At 45.4% G+C, this 19,595-nt stretch overlaps 1 protein-coding gene and 1 long non-coding RNA gene across 6 annotated transcripts; both read left to right on the top strand.

Annotated features, from left to right (window-relative positions):
- Positions 1-10,575: 10,575 nt before the first annotated feature.
- On the top strand, positions 10,576-13,983 carry LOC119363459 (septum-promoting GTP-binding protein 1-like). The gene is made up of 6 exons (XM_037628818.1): positions 10,576-11,392; positions 11,713-11,836; positions 11,951-12,047; positions 12,187-12,226; positions 12,366-12,449; positions 13,460-13,983. The coding sequence occupies exons 1-6, from the start codon at positions 11,015-11,017 to the stop codon at positions 13,622-13,624; spliced, it is 888 nt and encodes a 295-aa protein (XP_037484715.1). The 5' UTR covers positions 10,576-11,014; the 3' UTR covers positions 13,625-13,983.
- A 955-nt stretch (positions 13,984-14,938) lies between these two features.
- On the top strand, positions 14,939-18,594 carry LOC119363458. Of its 5 annotated transcripts, XR_005173986.1 has the most exons (5): positions 14,946-15,340; positions 15,409-15,785; positions 16,385-16,474; positions 16,583-16,685; positions 18,120-18,430. It is a non-coding gene; the product is annotated as an uncharacterized LOC119363458 (long non-coding RNA). The 5 variants fall into 5 exon arrangements; XR_005173984.1 differs by lacking the exon at positions 16,385-16,474 and adding an exon at positions 18,537-18,594 and having other exon boundaries at positions 14,939-15,340; positions 16,583-18,349; XR_005173983.1 differs by having other exon boundaries at positions 14,947-15,340; positions 16,583-18,399.
- The last annotated feature ends 1,001 nt before the right edge of the window (positions 18,595-19,595 follow it).

The following is a 19,595-nucleotide window of genomic DNA, read 5'->3' as shown; positions in this document are numbered from 1 at the left end:
CCCGCTAGTCAACTATATCGATCCTTTCAATGTGGCAGATGGGAATTTGTTAATATTCGGTTGTAGAGAACTTGACACCAGACTCGAATTAAAATACCCAACCACGTGTGTGACCGTGATGGTCTCTTTTTGAGTGGGTCAAGAAGAGAACACGATGGTGTTATGTTTGAACGTAAGTAGTTCAGGATCACTTCTTGATCATTACTAGTTTGCGACCGTTTGCGTAGTTTCTCATCTTATTCTTGTATTCGTAAGTTAGCCATCATATCATGCTTAGTCGCTGCTGCAACCTCACCACTTATCCTTTCCATACCCCTTTAAGCTTTGCCAGTCTTGATACCCATGGTAATGGGATTGCTGAGTCCTCGTGGCTCACAAATTACTACAACAACAGTTGTAGGTACAGATAATGCGATGATCATGACGCGAGAGCGATGTTTACTTGTTTTGGAGTTCTTCTTTTGCTTCTTCTTTGATCAGGGGATAGGTTCCAGGCCGGCAGCCTGGGCTAGCAGGGGGATGTCGTTTGAGTTCCTGTTTGTGTTTCATCCGTAGTCGGATGTTGCTCTTATGTATGATGTTGTTATATTCATGTGGCATTGTATGCCTCTTGTATGTATCCCCAACTATTATGTAATGGTATGATGTAATGATATCCACCTTTGCAAAAGCATCTCCAATATGCGCTTCTATCCTTGGTGGGACCTTCGAGTTCCCTTAGGATAGGGTCGCATATTGGGCGTGACACAAGACCAACTCCAAGATGGACGACAAGCGTGATGCGACATCCTTTGCCTTGCATGAGACTTTGCACGACATGATGTCTCAAAAGGAAGCGAGGGACGAGAACAAGTGACAAGGCAAGGAGGAGCAAATGAAGCAATACCTGGAGCTTCAAACGAAGAAGCTTGAGATGGAGGAGGCGGCCAAGAAGAGTAAGATCGACATGGAGGAGGCGTCCCGGTGGAGGCAGCTCGACATCGAGGCCGCCAATGCCGCAACTAAAGCAAAGGAGGTGACGCTAGCGATCATGAGCATCGACTTGAGCAAGATGAGTGAGAAGACGAGGAGCAGGTTCGAGGCCCGACAGAAGGAGATGTTCGACGCCGACGGTCTGAACTAGGTGGTCTGTTCGGCCGTGGCCGTTCTTTTTGGAGGCTGGCATGGGTGCCAGCCACTGGGTGTGTGCCGGCGACAAACCTATTCATTTTGGAGGCTGGCTGTGTTGCTGGCCGTTGACTGTGTTGCCGGCGACAAACCTTTTCATTTTGGAGGCTGGTTGTGTTGCCGACCGCTGATTGTGTTGTCAATGAGGTCGTGTAGGCTGGCCGTGTTGCTGGCGTGAAATAGGGCCACTGACATGATCTATAGGCTGTGGTTATTTGAATTTTTGCGTTTGAAAAAGGAGGTGGGCAGGATGCGGCCAAAGATTACGTCCGCGTGTTGGGTGCACGACCGTCATATCTCAGAAAAGGCCTGGACACGTGGCGTCCGGGAGACCCCGTCGATCCGCTGACACGTGGCGTCGCAAATCTCAAAGCAGCCAAAGAACACATCGTCATGCGTTCGTTGGCTGCTTTGAGATTTGCGAAGCCACGTGTCAGTGGATCGATGGGGTCTCCCGAGATGGTCCGTACGACCAGGTCGTATAAGATTTTCTTTCCGGACATAACCCCATTGCACATCTCAAACGGACAGAATCCAGATCAAACGGACGTTTGTTTGGAATCGTGAGCTGAAGTTGGCCTCGGAGCTAGTTGCTCGTCCGCCCTCACTCGTGGTCACGTCCGTCATCCCTCGGTAATCAAAGCAAAGCATGCGTTCGCCTAGAACCATCTCCGAGCTCTCACCAAAAGAAAAGGAGCGATCCCGCCGCTTCCGAAGGTCAAGGACGCACACGCGCGACGCGCCGAAACGGTACGCTCCCAACGTCTGTCTAACAAGTTGCTTCAAAGTCGTCGTCCCGATGCATGACGACGGCCAGCGTCGTGCAACTGGACGAGAGGCGTCCTGCGCTGCGCTGCGCGTCGTGCCACGTACTACTACTCCACTTGCATCTCTCGCACTCGCAGGCAGCAGCAAACAACAAAAGAGCGGTGATTAGCAGCCGCGTCCGTCACGTGTGCTCCGCGGCGGTGGTGGATTCAGACTCGTCGTCCCCTGTCTCTGTTTTGTTCGGCTATCGTGTTGCAAGTTGCAACAGCGAAGGCGACCCGTCTCTCCTACAGTCTTACTACAACGACACCTGGAAAAATGCTGAAAACTAAATGGAATTCACGTGTTTGTGTAATACTCCTACCGCTCTATGGCAAGCAGCAGCCACCGGCCGTCTACAGATTCAGATCAGATCCAGAACAACATCTCGCGTCTTGGAAGCCGTGACCGAGGTACAAGACTCACCTGCTGGACTAGTTAGTTTTTCTTTCTTCCTCTATGTTACCTTTTGTCTCGGCGTGACAGCTGTACAGTTAGCCGGCCGTCCAGAGCTCTGTCAGGCTGCATCTTTTAATGGCCTCATGAGCTGCAGATCTAATCACCTAACCTAAACTAATTCAGCACATGGATGGGTGGGACGACAAGCATCGCACACAGCACCCCAGTGCCCGTGAGTATCGGATGCCCATAAAAGGCTAAAATGCACGCAGTGCAAGATTCATCGGCCGAGTTTGTCTGGGATCCACTAAGGAAACTGAATTGTTTTTGTTCGCGGCAAAGAAATCGAACTGTGCAATCCTCTTATGTTTTCTGAAAGGGAAATGATAAAACTATGAGAACTTCTGAACTGAGTGTTGCTCACATGGTTCGGCTCTTTGTGATACCTATCCCATCAAGATTTAAGTTCTAGACTTGGCGTATTTCGCCGCGTATCAGATCATCTAGACTGGTCGGCCAGGCTACCGAGGATGGGTCCTGGGCGATGGATATTGGTCCCAACCTGGGAACGGATGCACCACAGGAGTTCTTCTCGCTTTGGCAAAGGGTTGTCACTTGGGAGCCAACTGAGAATATGCCAGGTGAAATTGCATGCTCTTGGGAGGCTAATGGACAGTTCTCGGTACGATCGGCATATGCAGCCAGATTTTGAGGTAGGGAAGTAATCCCCACGGCGGACCTCACCTGAAAGTCACGGGGCCCCTCGCAATGCAGATTATTTACTTGGCTGGCTCTTCAGGATAGATGTTGGACTTCAGATCGTCTAGCGCGGAGAGGGCTACCGCATCAGGACGCGTGCTCCTTTTGTGATCAGGAGGAGGAAGCTATTAACTATCTGCTACTCACATGCGTGTTTGCCAGGACGGTGCGGGCGGCGATTTGTGAGGCGTTGGGTAGGCCGGAGTGGACGCCATCCTCGCACGACTCCCTTGCTTCATGAGTGTGCGGCAAGCAAGGACCCAACAACATGAAGCGGAAGGATCTATATACCATCTTCGTGTTAACAGTTTTGGAGCTGCGGAAGCACATGAATGCCATCGTCTTTGAGGGAGCACGACCGTCGATCGAGCAGTTACTACGTAGAGTAAGGTTAGAGGGCATGGTGTGGTCGTAGGCCGGTTTACTGAAAGAGAATGTAAACCCCTTCTTCGGTATGGTAGCGAGGTGGGAGAGTAGTGAGGAGTAGCCTGTCTTGATGTACTTGTAAACTTCGGTGGAGTGTATTTCTTCTTTAATATATGATATGCACACTCGTGCATATTCGAGAAAAAAAAGACTTAGTGTCGGTGGATGCGATTTTCTGAATTTATTGCAGTCACTTCGGCGGTGTACGTTTAGTGAAAGCAGACGTTCTCGTTGATTACGAAAGCGTCTATGGTGACTTACATCCATCAGATTTTTTTTCCCGCTACAACCTCTTTGAATCAAAATAATAAGACAATGAAAAAGCATATGTCCCTTACTGTCAACTTATTTTTCCACCAATATACAAAAGTATGTACACAGTTTTTCCCCCGGAGATTGTACAAACATATGCAATCTACAACTTTAATAACTCCTCAATGCAAATCGAAGATACACCAACCACTCAACCTGGACCTGCACCGTCCAATTATATTCACATCGTTGCACCGACCAATAAAATCTTATAAGTAACTCACCGGGCAGTATGTCTGGTTAGCAATCTTCGACCCAACAACAAAAAAACTTGTATTTTTTTCTAAACAGTTTGGAAATCTCGCAAGTATTGAATATACACTATAAGGTAGACTTTTGGAGCACAGGTGCATTGGAGCACGATTTTTTAAACCCCTAAAAAAAGGTTGCTTAAAAGTTTCAACTTTTTGACTTTTTTTTACATGAATGTGCATGCATGTTGTCTAACTACTTGTTAAATTTTCTTCAATAATACATTGTATTGTACGTTAACAAAAAGGACAAAATCCGTCCTGAAAATCAACAAAAAAAACACAAACCTGTTTTTTTGGCATGTATTAGCCTTTTTTGTGGTCTCGCATGCAAGCATGGATATTGATGAAAATTTGCACAATTATAGTACATTACTATCCCTGCGTGTACACAAGTTTTTGGATTTTTTTCAGGACATAAAAATCGATTTTCTTAACTTAAAAAATGGCTCAATGTGCTCGTGCTCCAAAGGCATTATTCGAAAGATATACTACTAGTAGTCTTTAAAAGTCCAAGCTGATGAAAAAGATGAGCAATATATTGTAATACTACTGCATCAACAAGATTTTGAACCTGATACTTCTTGACACTATTGCGACAACTACTAGTGGCGAATACAAATGAGCTACCGGTGGCATTACCAGTGGCAGGCGCGTTTCCCCACATGCCACTAGCACACTACGCATTTCCCAACCCGCCGTTGTCATGCTATATACAAGTGGCGGGCGGAGAAGCGCACCCATAACTACTAACCTGCATACCAATGGTGGCCAGTGTTGCCGTCTGCCGCTGGTAACCTCCTCAAGTCAATTTTTTTGTCACGACAACATTTGTACATTACATTGATATATCAATATTGAAACTATGCATTACACAGATAAATTGATGTATCACATTCATACATGCATCCAAAAAACTAAAATTACATACAGTATATAACATGATACCTCTCCCCTAGTGTACTCGAGAGCTTGAAGGGGAAGACAGACTAGAAGACTTCCACACCATAACTTCCTTCCTTGGCCGACTGCCTGGCCTTCAAGAAACTAGAAAAACCGTAATAACTCACTTCACTATGATAACTATCTTTCGAACATGACTACTACTTAAAGGCTAAAAAGACCTACTGCGACTGTCTCACTTGCTTGAAGGACTAATGAAAACACGTCGAACTAGTTAAAAGGACGTAAGCCAACAGCGAAACTCAAACAACAACGGATGTTGAGGCTGGACTGCCGAAGATGCGGCAGGCGAATATGTCACTGGTAAGGAGCGTCAATATCAACATACTTATCAAACATATAACAACACAAAAACGACTTTTATACCACCACATCACCAAGGGCTCATTTTAGCTATCATGAAAACATTTTTTAGTCAAAGGTCGTTTTTTTTTTCTGCCATGGCAAGACTTTGGGTTCATTTGTATTGCCATGGCAGCTTCTATTGACCAAAGTGCTGATTTTTTACATCATGGCAGCATTTTGGGTTATTTTGTGCTGCCATGGCAACATTCATTAGCCGAAGCATTGCTGCCATGGCAACATTTATTAGCCGAAGTGCCTATTGCTATCATGACAACATTTATGAGCAAACATATATCTCGTGTTTCCAAGGTATCAAATAACAAAGAATAATTCTCTTCTATTCGATTGGCATCAACAAAGGTCGCTCATCCAAACTTGCATATTGTTCTGTTCATATTCTCAGAAAGTCCAAAATCATATGCATTACCATTAATTAGGAGTTTGTAGCTTGATGATTCCTAAGATCTTTCATCCATAAAGGTTCACAAACCATTGTCGTATCACGTGTTTGCTTCAGGTGATACCAGGCTGGTTTGTGAACACCAAAAATTTGGGAACACTCAAAATAAAACCTCCTAGTGATAACTTATATGATGTTGAGACTTGAGAACAAAATAATTGAATATGCGTGGACAACATTTGTTGATGCCAATCAAATGAAAATAATTAGCCCTTCATGTTCCGTTACATAGGAAACATTCTCACATTCATCAAGCATATAAAGGGCTCATTTTTCTGCCATAACAAAAAAAGAGCCAAATGCTCATTTTGTTGCCATGCCAACATTTTTGAGAGAAGGGCTCATTTTTGCTGTCATGGCAGCATCTATGAGCCAAATGGCTCATTTGTGGCAACATAAACACCAATGGTGGGCTAGTATTGCCACAAACCGAGGTAACCTCCCGTGAGTCAAAAAATAATAACGCTTTCCTGGCAGTGTTCTGCTACATGGCAGTGTTTGCACATTATATTGGCATATCAACATAGAAACTATACAATACATAGTATTTGATTTGATGTATCACATTCATTCATCCAGTCAAAATGCCGAATTGCAATACATAACATTACATATAGCAACATAGGAAGGAGGAGGCGGAACTGTTGAATATTTGATTGGAGAATTTGTCATTAGCTGAGAGCAAAAATCTCAGCACATTAAACATAGCAAAAATATCTTCTATATCACCATATCACCAAGGGCTTATTTCATGTACCATGGCAACATTTTTGAGCCAAAAGGGTCTTTTTTTTACCATGGCAGCATTTTGGGTTCATTTGTGATGGGCAACACTTATTTGTCAAAGTGCTCATTTTTGCCGCCATTACAACATATATTAGCCAGAGTGCCCATTTTTCTTGTAATCACAACATGTAGGAGCAAACATATAGGTGGTGTTTCCTAGGTATCGAACAACATAGAATAGTTCTCTTCTATTCGATTAGCATCAACAAATCCTGCTCGTACAAGCTTCGGAATAGCTATGTTCATTTTCCAAGAAAGTCCAAAATCATATAAATTACCATTAATTAGGAGCTTGTAGCTTTACGGTTCCTAAGATCTTACATCCATAAAGTTTTGCAAACCACTCTTTTATCACATCTTTGCTACAGGCGATGCTGGAGTGGTTTGTGAACACGAAAAATATGGGGAACGCTCAAACAAGAACATCATAGTGGTTTCTCAGGATGATTGCATGCCCGTGTTGGGTAGCCCACAACATTACCGCTGATGCCATGTTGTGTCACTGGAGATGCCCGCGATCCATTTGCAAAACAATTCTACAATCCTAGGTTCAACACTTCCTCGTCTTGTCGTATTTTCTTCATCTTGTTAGCCTGTAATCCGTTACCCCACCTCTCTTAGCTAGGGGCTTGTTGATATGTCCATTTTGCATCATGTTTTTCTACTGTTATTTATAATGTTGTAGATAAATATTTCACTATGTGATGCAATTCTAATGCCCTATCTCTCTTACCATGTAAGATTTACATGAAGAAGGAACTTGCCGGCAGCTGAAATTCTAGACCTGAAAGGAGCTACAACAGATATAGCTATTCTACGAAGCTCCAAATGACTAGAAAATTTATGAAGATTTATTTTGGAATTAATAAAAAAATTGAAATAATAAATACCATGAGGGGGCCCACCAGTGAGCCACAAGCTCAGGTGGCGCCCCCCGGGGCACGCCATGTGAGCTTGTGGGCCCACCAGCAGGCCTCTATGGCCCTCCTTATCCTATATGAAACCATTTGCCCTAGAAAAGAAATAGAATAAAACTTTCAGGATGAAACACCGCTGTATCGAGGCGAAACCTGGGCAGGAGCACTTTTGCTCTCCGGAGGGGACTTCCCTCCGGGAGGGGAAAGTAGAAGCCATCGTCATCACCAACGATCCTCTTATCATGAGAGGACCATCTCCATCAACATCTTCACTAGCACCATCTCATCTCAAATCCTAGTTTATCTCTTGTATTCAATATTTGTCTCCAAACCTCAGATTGGTACCCGTGGGTTGCTAGTAGTGTTGATTACATCTTGTACTTGATGCTAGTTGGTTTATTTGGTGGAAGATCATATGTTTAGATCCTTAAATCATATATTATACTCTTCTGATCTTGAACATGAACATGATTTGTGGGTAGTTCTGTTTGTTCTCGGGGACATGAGAGGAGTTTTGTTATAAGTAATCATGTGAAGTTGGTATCCTTCAATATTCTGATGATGTTTATGTTGTTCTTCCTCTAGTGGTGTCATGTGAACATCGACTACATGACACTTCACCATTTTGGTCTCAGGGGAAGGCATTGGAGAGTAATAAGTAGATGATGGGTTGCGAGAGTAACAGAAGTTTAAACCTAGTTTATGTGTTATTCCATAAGGGGCTGATTTGGATCCATATGTTTCATGCTATGGTTAGATTTATCTTAATTCTTTTTTCGTAGTTGCAGATACTTGCAAGAGAGAGTAACCATAAGTGGGTTGTTCCCCCCGGGAGGGGGAAATAGAAGCCATCGTCATCACCAACGATCCTCTTATCATGAGAGGAACATCTCCATCAACATCTTCACTAGCACCATCTCATCTCAAACCCTAGTTTATCTCTTGTATTCAATATTTGTCTCCAAACCTCAGATTGGTACCCGTGGGTTGCTAGTAGTGTTGATTACATCTTGTACTTGATGCTAGTTGGTTTATTTGGTGGAAGATCATATGTTTAGATCCTTAAATCATATATTATACTCTTCTGATCTTGAACATGAACATGATTTGTGGGTAGTTCTGTTTGTTCTCGAGGACATGAGAGAAGTTTTGTTATAAGTAATCATGTGAAGTTGGTATCCTTCAATATTCTGATGATGTTTATGTTGTTCTTCCTCTAGTGGTGTCATGTGAATATCGACTACATGACACTTCACCATTTTGGTCTCAGGGGAAGGCATTGGAGAGTAATAAGTAGATGATGGGTTGCGAGAGTAACAGAAGTTTAAACCTAGTTTATGTGTTATTTCGTAAGGGGCTGATTTGGATCCATATGTTTCATGCTATGGTTAGATTTATCTTAATTCTTTTTTCGTAGTTGCGGATACTTGCAAGAGAGGGTAATCATAAGTGGGTTGTTTGTTCAAGTAAGAACATCGCCCTAGCACGGGTCCACCCACATATTAAATAATCAAAGTAGTGAACCCGAATCAACTAAAACATGATGAAAGTTAACTAGCCAATATTCACATGTGTTGTCGAGAACATTTTGATCACTATAAGAAATACTTTCGTTTTGTCCTTTGCTACAAAAAAGATTGAGCCAGGTTGCTGCACCTTTGTTACTATTGTTATTATCTTGCTATCAAACTATCAGTTACTACTACTTGCAGCACTCGTAGAGAATACCTTGCTAAAAATTGCTTATCAATTCCTTTTGCTCCTCGTTGGGTTCGACACTCTTACTTACCGAAAGAACTACAATTGATCTCCTATATTTGTGGGTCATTACTTGTGAACTCATCATTGTTGTTGTTTTACCGCAGGACCGGCTAATGAAAATGTTCAGGTCGGCTTTTCGTCCCGCGTGAACTTTAGAAAAAAAAACAAATCTTGGCGGTGTAATATGATCTAGCTAGGGATCTCTAGTTCTTCGCCTTAGTTAAACCAACCTCTACACTGCACACCTCGGTACAACAATGTGAGTAGGACATGTGGGTTCACCTTTTGAGTATTTTGGACTGAAATTTTTGTTTGAACCTGGTTGACACTAGGATCGTCGAATGTGATTTCAAGTATTCACTTTTTTTTTTCTGCGAACTGGTAAATGGATGATATCCTAGAAAACATGCAATGAAACCTTTACACAAGTTTGACTACTAACAAATACCAAGTATTTAGATTGATATAGTGAGATAATATCATTAGATTAGATTTGCAATGAATCCGTTTTATAACTTAAATTTGATACTACTGATCAGAATGCACAAAGGAGTATTTGATAGCACGCGTCAACAAAAAGTACTGATCAGAACACACGTTGGAAACCATGTCCATATTTAGAAGTCACGTGTTCATGAACTCGGGGAGTAAGTAATATTTTTCACCGACTGCACCAAATGTTGACAATCGACGATTTATCATGAAATGAGTTTTTCATTTTACAATTTTCTATTAACACACGGCTGCAAAAAGGTAATGTTTAAAGATGGATTCTGACTCCGCGTCAATATTTAGAACATACTATATAAATTTACGAGCCGATATAGTAGTAATTTTGCTGATTATTATAGTCTATTTTTGGGGGGAAATGAGAAGAAAAGCTTAAAGCAGAAGGAGATAATTCGAATCCACCACAGCAGAAACCCATGATGGCTTTAATCGGTCGTTGTGTGGGAACAACTTTCGGTGCCAATGGAACGGTGGATAACGGACTAGTAGTAGGCAGTAGCAACGGCTGCAAAGGATGCCCTGGCCAGGCAGCCGGCGTTTTGGACTCCACCAGCGCGGGCTGAAACGTCATCCAGAATAATTCCGGGCCGGAGACTGCCACTTGTGACCGTGGCGCTAACGGGTCAACAACCACCACCTCGCACCCTCCGGTCGTTACCGCCAGTACCAGTACATGACATCCACCACGGCACGTCGTCGTCCGCCCCCCAACGCACACGCGCACGCACGCACGAGTCCCTCCTTCCGCATTATCACTTCCCCGTCGCCCGCCCGCGCGCGCGCGCGCCAATTATCCCGGCCCATGCACGACTAGAGTTTACCCGAGTCCTGACTCTCCTCTTGAGCACGCGCCCAAATAAGCCTTGGTTCGTGCGTGCCATCTATCATCCCATCCATGGCGCTGGCGCCTCTGCCGTGAGCAGGAGGAGGCTGGCAGGCGCAGCAGGGACGACGACACCACGTCAAAAGCAACAGACCTTCCTTTTTATAGCGCGAGCCCTTTGTTTAGCCTCCGATTCTCAAGTTTTAATCCCAGCATCGTGCTTCCCTCCGGCCTCTCTCTGCGTGTGTAATTTATCCCTCCTCCGGCCTGCTACGCCGCACCGCACCGCACCGGGGGCGGCCTTGGTGTGCATGGGCGCCGCGGCGCCATGACGACCACAGCTGCCATGAACGTGGCCGTCACGCAGCTATGTGCCCGGGGTCGCCGGCGCAGGCCGGCCGCGCTGCGCCACGATCACCGGTGGGCGCGCTTGCTCCGCCTCGCCGTCGCCACCAGGGCCGTGCGCCTCGTCTGGGACCAGCTTCTCGCCTGCTCCTCCTGCGGCGGGGGCGGTGGCGCCCGGTACCGCCGGCTCGGCCCGCCGCACGGACCGGACGTGCTGACCCCCGTCCCCATGGATGACGACGCCTGCGCGGGCGCTGCCGCCCACGCCGACGCCGACGACGACGCGGCGGATGTCGAGGACGTGGTCGGCCTCAAGGTCAGCCTGCTCGGGGATTGCCAGATCGGCAAGACCAGCTTCATGGTAATCAACGCTCTTCTTCTTCTTCCTTGTTTCTGTCGACCTGCTAGTGTAATAATCTCCATTGATTCTTTGTTTTGGTACTATCATGGTTATGTGTGCTGTCCGTGCTCCTTTTCTTTTCTCATTAAAGCCTAGCTAGTCAAATCAAGAAGCAATTGCCAGAATCTATTTCTCAGTACAACCTACAGAAACATTTCATTCTCCTAGAATGAATGCTCTACGGAGACAAGCCTTGAAATGCATCACAAATTCACCTCTGTAGATTTGAGATTCAGAACTGCATGTCCATTCAGGTAACTGTATCTCATCGACCTGTGCAGGTTAAGTATGTTGGGGATGGGGAGGAGCAGAACGGGGGCTTGCAGATGACAGGCCTGAATCTGATGGACAAGACTCTGGCTGTTCGGGGCGCCAGGCTCGCCTTCAACATCTGGGACGTGGCAGGTACTCACTCACTATTTATGTGGCTGCACTGCAGATGCAGATGCAGATGCAGGCACCAAATTGCGATTGCGTTGGTTCCCTGAACCCTCTTTGTTGTGGAATGGATGGATGCAGGAGACAGCCAGTCCGCCGACCACGTCCCGATCGCGTGCAAGGACGCCGTGGCGATCCTGTTCATGTTCGATCTCACCAGCCGGTGCACGCTTAATAAGTTAGTACTAGCAGCATCCACCTCAGTTTCACAGCATTTGCATTTGCAGGCTCAGAGAACTAACTCTGAGTCCATTGGGTTTCTCCCGTCCCGTCCCTAGGTGCTTATGATTGCTGGTTTTTCCATTTGGTTGCTGCAGTGTTACCGATTGGTACGAGAGGGCCAGGAAATGGAATAAGGTTGGTGTTGTTCTCTTTTGAGTTCTTTCTTCATATGAATTTGTAATCCATCAATGCTTTAGCTGAATGATGGATATTGTTAAGGGTTCTTGATGTTGTAATAGCTGAACGTACATTACTTTTTTTTTCCTTGTGGCAGACGGCTATTCCAATCCTAATAGGAACGAAGTTTGACGACTTCGCTCAGCTTCCTCTTGAGATGCAATGGACCATTGTCGATCAGGTACTGCAATGCCACAATAGTTTTCGTGCGATCAAACCATTGTTCACTTTTGTCTTTGTTTCGGACGGTCTTGGGTGGCGGACCTTCAGCACCTCCAATGCAGTTAGTATTAGCATAGAAAGATGAGACCATACCTTGGTTCTGACGGTAGGACGAGTTGGGCTGCACATGTGTGTTTCATCTGAAGCAGTGCAGCTTAACAGGGGCCAGAAATTTTAATCTCGGACGGGTCTTTTCATGCCCACCGGTTTCTTTTTCTTTTGAACCGATTGCTGGTGCTAGATTTACTAGTTTTGCTTTGCCTAGTCAGAGGCCACAGAGTTTTTAGTTTTAGTACAGCCACAAATATGCCATTCTTGGAGAACTCGTGTGACAGCGACAATAGCCCACACCGAAACCTGATCTAATAGAGCACAGGGGATTAGACTAATTAAGACTGATCTAATCTGAGACAGAGTACTCCACAATATATGAATGCTTATTACTGCCCATTTAAGCCAGTGGGGCCTGTTGGTCAGACACTCCGACTAATCGTCAGGTAGGACTGACCGAACAGATCTGTGGCGATGAGTGTTTGCCAATAACAAGATAGAAAAACGGAGAAGATATGTTTTCCCATGTCTTGTCCCACCAGCCACAGGTCGAAACTATGCTCATCTTTCAGATTCAGAAATGTAGATTGATGGTCACTTGTTACTTAACCTGATAAAGACGGAAAAGACAGTTGCATCTAATAAAGGAAAGAGGTTTCATCAAATCATGTCAAAAAGAAAAGAACAAAAGTTCCATGGATGCATGCATATACTGCATAAGAGATACTCTATAGGAGCTTCATCTGTTCATCATGCATAAATTTTAGGTGCATCTCTTTCAGAGTGTCTGTACCTTTCTTTCCCTTTGGAGTGGAATGTCTGTATTGTACCTAGTGCAGTGAAGATGTATCTATGAATTGAGACCTGCGTTGCGTTGGTGGTCTATGAATTTGAAGATGCCGTTTGTTGACATGGCAGGCCAGAGCATACGCAAGAGCGATGAAGGCGACCCTCTTCTTCTCGAGCGCGACGCACAACATCAACGTGAACAAGATCTTCAAGTTCATCACGGCCAAGCTCTTCAACCTCCCTTGGACGGTGGAGCGGAACCTCACCGTCGGCGAGCCCATCATAGACTTCTGAACACCAACTAACCACTCCTCCCCCGCCCTACGACTACGACTACGACTAACCAACCTCTCGCCGCCGCTCGCGCGGTGCGCAGCGTTGTACATAGGTGTACGTTGAGTTGGTTATGGTTCATGTACATGTGCATGCCTTCTTCCTGGAGAGGAAACCGCGAGGTGTTGGTCGCTCCATGCATCTCGCATGTACACGCATGTATAGGGAATCCATGCATGTAATATACACGCCCCGTTTTCCCACTTCACAGGATAACTGTGCGTTGTGCGATCGTGTGGCGTAGTGGTAGCTCGCACGGACCACGGCCCGGCCTGTGCACGAATGATGCAGATTCAAGATCTTTTCGACTTCAGTCTTTAGAGTACCGGTGAACACGTCGTGGTTATAGTTTATTCCTCCTTGAAATGGTTATAGTTTGTCTCTCTCTCGAAACATGATTTCGCTCTGCTTTATATATAACCCAAGCAACCGAACCCATACAAAGTGTGGGAAAACCCCCATACAAGCACGTCAAAAGATAAAAAAAAAACTATCATGCGGACTGTGAAAACGCACTAACCCGAAGCCGAGCATGAAAACGGGAGCCGCCACACCGAACAAGAAACGATATAGATTACCGAACATGAACCGAACCACGCCGCCTTGGGAAACCATCAGACCCTGGTTAGAGTTTTCGGTGCAAACAGCTCCAGCTCGAAAGTAATTTGTGTAGGATTCGCAAAAGGCATTGCCTGCGACAGTCTGTGATAGTTGGTGTAGGTACTGGTTCAACCACTGAATCTCCTATGATTTTACGACACATTTTACTACTACTGGACAGAAGGTGTATTATAGTTTACATCCAACCATTGATTCAGTAAGCACTTTAGAAATTTTATTTTTCATATTTTTATTTTTGCAAGGGTAATTGAGTAATTCACTCAATCGTCCATCGAGAAATAAGGGATCGGAGGCTTCCCGCGCCTCCTCAGAGTTTAGTGGATTCTGGCCGTCCGATTCGTTCTCCTGATACGATTCTGGGCGTTGGATCGATGGGGTGAATGATTCTGGCCGTCGGATCGAGCCGCGCGCCTGTAGCAATGAATAGTTACCGCCCCCTCCCGGTCTCTCTCACTTCACGTACTCGTTCCGGTCTCGCTGACGTGTGGGGTCGCTCGCGTGTGGGCCGCGTTTGTCAGCGGCTGTGCCTGGAGAAGCGTCTCGTGTATGTGTTTTGCTGTCAAAATATCATGCCACCGCCAGTAATTTCGCCACCCCGCCGAGGGCATTTGTGGAAATTTGCGTGCGTGTGTCCGTGCGTCGTGTGGGTGGTTGAATTTGGCGTAAGAGTGGGGAGGGCCCCCGATTGGGTAGGAACCCTAGCCCATTCTCCCCGCCGCGCCCCTCTCCCCTTCTCTACCGCCGCCGCCGCCGCCAGCGCAGGCCGCGGACACGACGAGGAGGCGGCCGGCATCACCGCGCGCCGCCCGGCCAAGGTCTTCTCCCGCGTGCGCCAGCTCCTCGCCAAACCTTTCCCCTACGCGCGGCCCTCGCCGACTTGCTCTTCCTCGGCGGGGAGCAGCAGTAGCAGGCGGAGGCGCTGTGCTCGCGGAGGGGCTGCAGATCCCCGCCGAGCAGGCCGCGCTGGTGCTCGCCGCCGTGCTCCCCGGCGACGACGACGAACCCGCAACGGAAGGAGCTGGCGCCTCCCCGCCCCCATCTATCCACTCCGTCCAGGTCTCTCTCTCTCTCTTTCTCTCTCTCTCTCTTCCAGTTCCCGTTCTTACATCCACTCTCGCTGCCAGATCTTCCTGTACCCGCAGCAGATAGAGAGAGGGATGATGTGAAGGAGACCAGATAGAGAGAGGGATGATGCGAAGGAGACGAGAGGAAGGAGAAGCCATGCCCCGTCCACTGCGTCGTGCGCGACGACCGGCTGGGCTCTGTTTCAGCACCCCAATGCTTGTCGGCGCTTCTTCGACGACCACCCAGGCACGCCATCGCCTCTCTTCGACCCCAACGGAAGGGACGACTAATTAATCTGTCCAGATCCGAGGCAAGTGAGGCCTTGCTTCACCCCTCTCCCCTTCAAGAAGGATGTGCCCTTCCTCTGCTCGTTGTTGCTGATTCAGGCATGGGCTATTGAGGCTTCTTCGTGGTGCTTGGACCTGTTAGTTCCCTGGTGAGCCATCCCGTCTCCACTGCCATCTACTATGATTTTTTCTGTGCAATTCATTCATTCATTGATCTGTGCCCATTTGGTGTGAAATTTTAGCCGTCTTTGATGTCTTCAGACATATGGTAGTGATGTACCAGTCATGGGTGTCTGGTAATTTGTTAGATGGACAAGAGGAAATGCTAAGATGTTTGATGATGTCGAGGAGAAGTACAAAAAAGTTTAGAGGATGTATTAAGTGAATATTTCCATGAAGCTTGCCCAATTGCACATAAATCTACTGGGCAGTACTGATTTAATGTATTAATCAACCAACTCATGTAGATTTAGCTGGTGGTTGTGTTGTACCTGTTTAAAAAATTACACTATATTTTACAGAGAAAATCCTAATTCATGTGTAGGTCAAGATGTCAGATTGATAAATGTGGCGATAGTCTAAATCTGATTTAGCATTTCATTTCTTTTATTACACGATGACCGATGTTTGGTCTAATCATTGTGTGGTTATGGCATGGGATCCCAGACATTTATAATACATGGTTTAAGCGAGGACAGAATAGTGCATCCCTACACTGATGCCTTTTTCTATTTCCTTTTTTTGGTAGGCTTTGGTTTTCTTTCAGTTTTTGGGATGGGTTACAAAAGCATGCAGATAATGAGAGTTGAAATTCTGAATCTTTGCGCCTTTGGATTATGTGAGTAGACTAAATTTTCCTGTGTGTTTATGGACTGATAACATACTGAGGCACTGCTTAAAGGATATTTGTTCAAGCTAATGATGTTGTATTCGACTATTCTTATAGATATATAGCTAGACTCTGTTTGCAATAAGCTGGGTGCGAAGTATGCTTCTGTTCCAGTTGTCGAGCTGAAGGATCACCCAGATTTATGTGAAGATCTTCTGAGGTGCGAATTCTCTATTTCTACGAACTGCAGGCGCAATCTTGTATTGTTAGTGGTGAACCATGCTGATTTTTCTCTTTGTGCCCTGATGTTTCCTTTTAAGTTAGACATCACAATCTTAGAAGCCTTGCATGACAAAGATAACCCTTGGCATATTTTTTGCTTCTGTCAGTATACTTTTGATGGCCATGCCTCTGATTGTCAGTATATTTTGCTTCTGTCAATATACTCCGCATAATATGTTTGGATGGATGCTCTAATATGTTTGGATGGATGCGAGTGTACATCTGGTTTGACATGGTTTGAAAAATGACCAACTGGATGGATTTTGCAACTTTTGGTTCAATTCATGGGTATATTAAATCTGTAGTTGTGAATTTCATCTTGCAATTCAGAATGCGTTAATTGGATTATATCGGCGATGATATCTATAAGGTTATTTGTCAAATACCCTGAGCCCAGGACGTGCCTATGTAAATCTTACATTCTGAAATCACAAGCTTATTGTGAGATTTTCAACAATCATATACATTTTGGTCAATGCCACCCTGATGGTTAGTGCATTTTCCTTCTGTCGGTATACTCTACATAATATATTTGGATGGATGTTCTGATATGAGATTTTTGTGGCAAGTAGTTAAATCACTCTCACGGGTTGTAAATCTGTGTTGGTCTGTTTTGAAAAATGGCCAACTAGATAGCTTCTGCCACTTTTGATTATATTCAGAGGTAAATTAATTTGTACTCGTACAGTTCATAATGCAATTCAGACTCTGTCAATTGTATTTTATGAATAATGATTTGTCTTCGGTTGTTCTGTTCAAATACCCTCAACCCAAGATGTATCTGTGTTATCTTACATTCAGAACTCAAAATCTTATTGTTGAATTTGGCGACTACATTCTGCTGTTGGCTTAGCTTCTCATTGTCGGTGTATTTTGCTTGTGTCAGTATAGTCTGCATAAGATGTTTGTGTGGATGTTCTTATATGAATTTATGCAGCAACACTAACTATGATTTTACAGGTTAATTAGCAGCACATATACATTCATTGTTCTTCGCACAAAAATTTTGATGCTAAAACTGCCTGGTACATTATTGTAGAAAGAGCAAATGGCATATTGTATGAACTAATTGTCTCGGTTATATGGTTGCCGAGTGTTGACTAATTTACTCAACAAAGTAGTTTACTCGGTTTAGCAGTTTTGTTCCATTTGGTTTAATCGCTCGGGATTCTTTGGGAGTATTTAGGACTGAACTACACTTTTATAGTAATTGAAAACTCGTCGTGCCTCACATGACACAGTGCAACGGCTACGAAGAGGACATGCGAGTTTGTGTTGGGTGTGGGTGGCTGGATTCTTATTTTTGAGCTTGCATGCCTGGCACATTCTGTTTTCAAATATATTATACCTATCTAATTGTTTGGCGTCTCAGGCACAAGAGCATGAGGTGTTTGCACCAATTGCTTTCTTCACACCACGGCCATGGCTTTGCACCTATTCTAACTCTGGCAAGTACCCGGTGATATATGAAGCCACCAGCTCTTGTGATGTACCATGTAAACAACCGTGTGATCTCCCTCTTCTTTTGTGAACACGACGGCGCGTCTATCCATCCTTGTACGAACATTGCATGGATGGACATTGCATCCTTCAATTTACCATGTATGAACATTTGCATCCTTTAATTGTGTTTACTATCGTTCTGGCCGCTATGGAGATGTGTTGTACAATTGTCTTGGTATCCATCGATGATGTCTTGCTCCTATTACATGTGAATGTTTGTTTGTTATCCTGTTTGAATACGTACGCTAAGCCTGGCTTCCTACTTGAGCATTACTTGCTTGGCCAGATTGTTGGGACCGGCACCCTCGCGCCAAGGCGCGCTGCCGATCTAGTAATCACTATGATGAGCTCCGCTCCCGGCCCCTACTTACACCAGCAGGGCTCGCCTCATTCAGCCAGACCACGCTACTACGGGCAACTCATCTCACTTTGTCTCCCCACGTTCAACTCAACCAACCTTGTTGCCCCTTCTCCTCTCTATCATTGGAAAAGTATCACGTGCTCCCAAGTTTAGGGTATTCCCGGTGCTTTAAATTCAATTTTTTTAAATGTTTCAAATAAATCCGGGTCCAAACTCGAAACACACATTGAGAAGCAAAAATATGAAATCCAACATGAATAGTGTAAAAAAAGACAAGCAACATTGATACTATTTACATATGGATTTCGCCTTTTTGTTTCTCAATGTGCATCTCGAATTTGGATCCGAAATTTTTAGGAGTTATAATCACATTCCTTATGAACATTCATAAATTTTTTCTGGAATTTTTTAAAACATTACCGAAAAAGGCTTTCGCCCCGCTTTATAGATAAAGCAAAACCGCCCGAGCCAAACATCCAACATAGTTCACGCACGCACGCACGCACGCACGCACGCAGAGAGAGAGAGAGAGAGACACTCAAAGTCACACATGTACACAGCGAGGTACCAGTAGGGTTAATGCTGAAGGCACAGCTCAACAAGCCCTAAGAACAAAAGGACACACAAAAACACCGCCACGGACGAGTCCAACCTAATCAGGCTCCGGCGGCGGTGGCGGAAGCGGGGGCGCCATGCGGAAGGCCATCGATCGAAGGTCGGTGAGGAGGGTGTCGATGACGCTCCGGTCCTGGGGGCGGCTAAGCGGCCGCCAAAGCTGCAAATAGCCACACATTTTGAAGATCGCGTCAGTCGCACGTTGCAGAGGCACTTTCTGAATAACGAGCTTGTTGCGGATATTCTAGAGCGTCCAAGCTAGGATCCCAACACACAACCATCTAATATGGCGGTAACGCGGGGAGGGGGCATGGATCTCCGCGAGTAGGTCGGGGAAGTTGGTATTGCACCATTGTCCGCCGACCGTTT

This window comes from Triticum dicoccoides, chromosome 2B (genome assembly GCF_002162155.2).
Source record: "Triticum dicoccoides isolate Atlit2015 ecotype Zavitan chromosome 2B, WEW_v2.0, whole genome shotgun sequence".
NCBI classification, from domain to species: Eukaryota; Viridiplantae; Streptophyta; class Magnoliopsida; order Poales; family Poaceae; genus Triticum; species Triticum dicoccoides.
The sequence above is the reverse complement of the archived record's forward strand: the minus strand, read 5'-3'. Positions and strand labels throughout refer to the sequence as shown.

What these genes read in the sequence shown, in the direction of transcription:
- LOC119363459 (XM_037628818.1), top strand. Translation starts at nt 11,015, where the DNA reads ATGACGACCACAGCTGCCATGAACGTGGCCGTCACGCAGCTATGTGCC. An exon ending in CAACATCTGGGACGTGGCAG is followed by an intron (nt 11,837 to 11,950) that starts GTACTCACTCAC and finishes GGATGGATGCAG; the next exon opens with GAGACAGCCAGTCCGCCGAC. An exon ending in AATGGACCATTGTCGATCAG is followed by an intron (nt 12,450 to 13,459) that starts GTACTGCAATGC and finishes TTGACATGGCAG; the next exon opens with GCCAGAGCATACGCAAGAGC.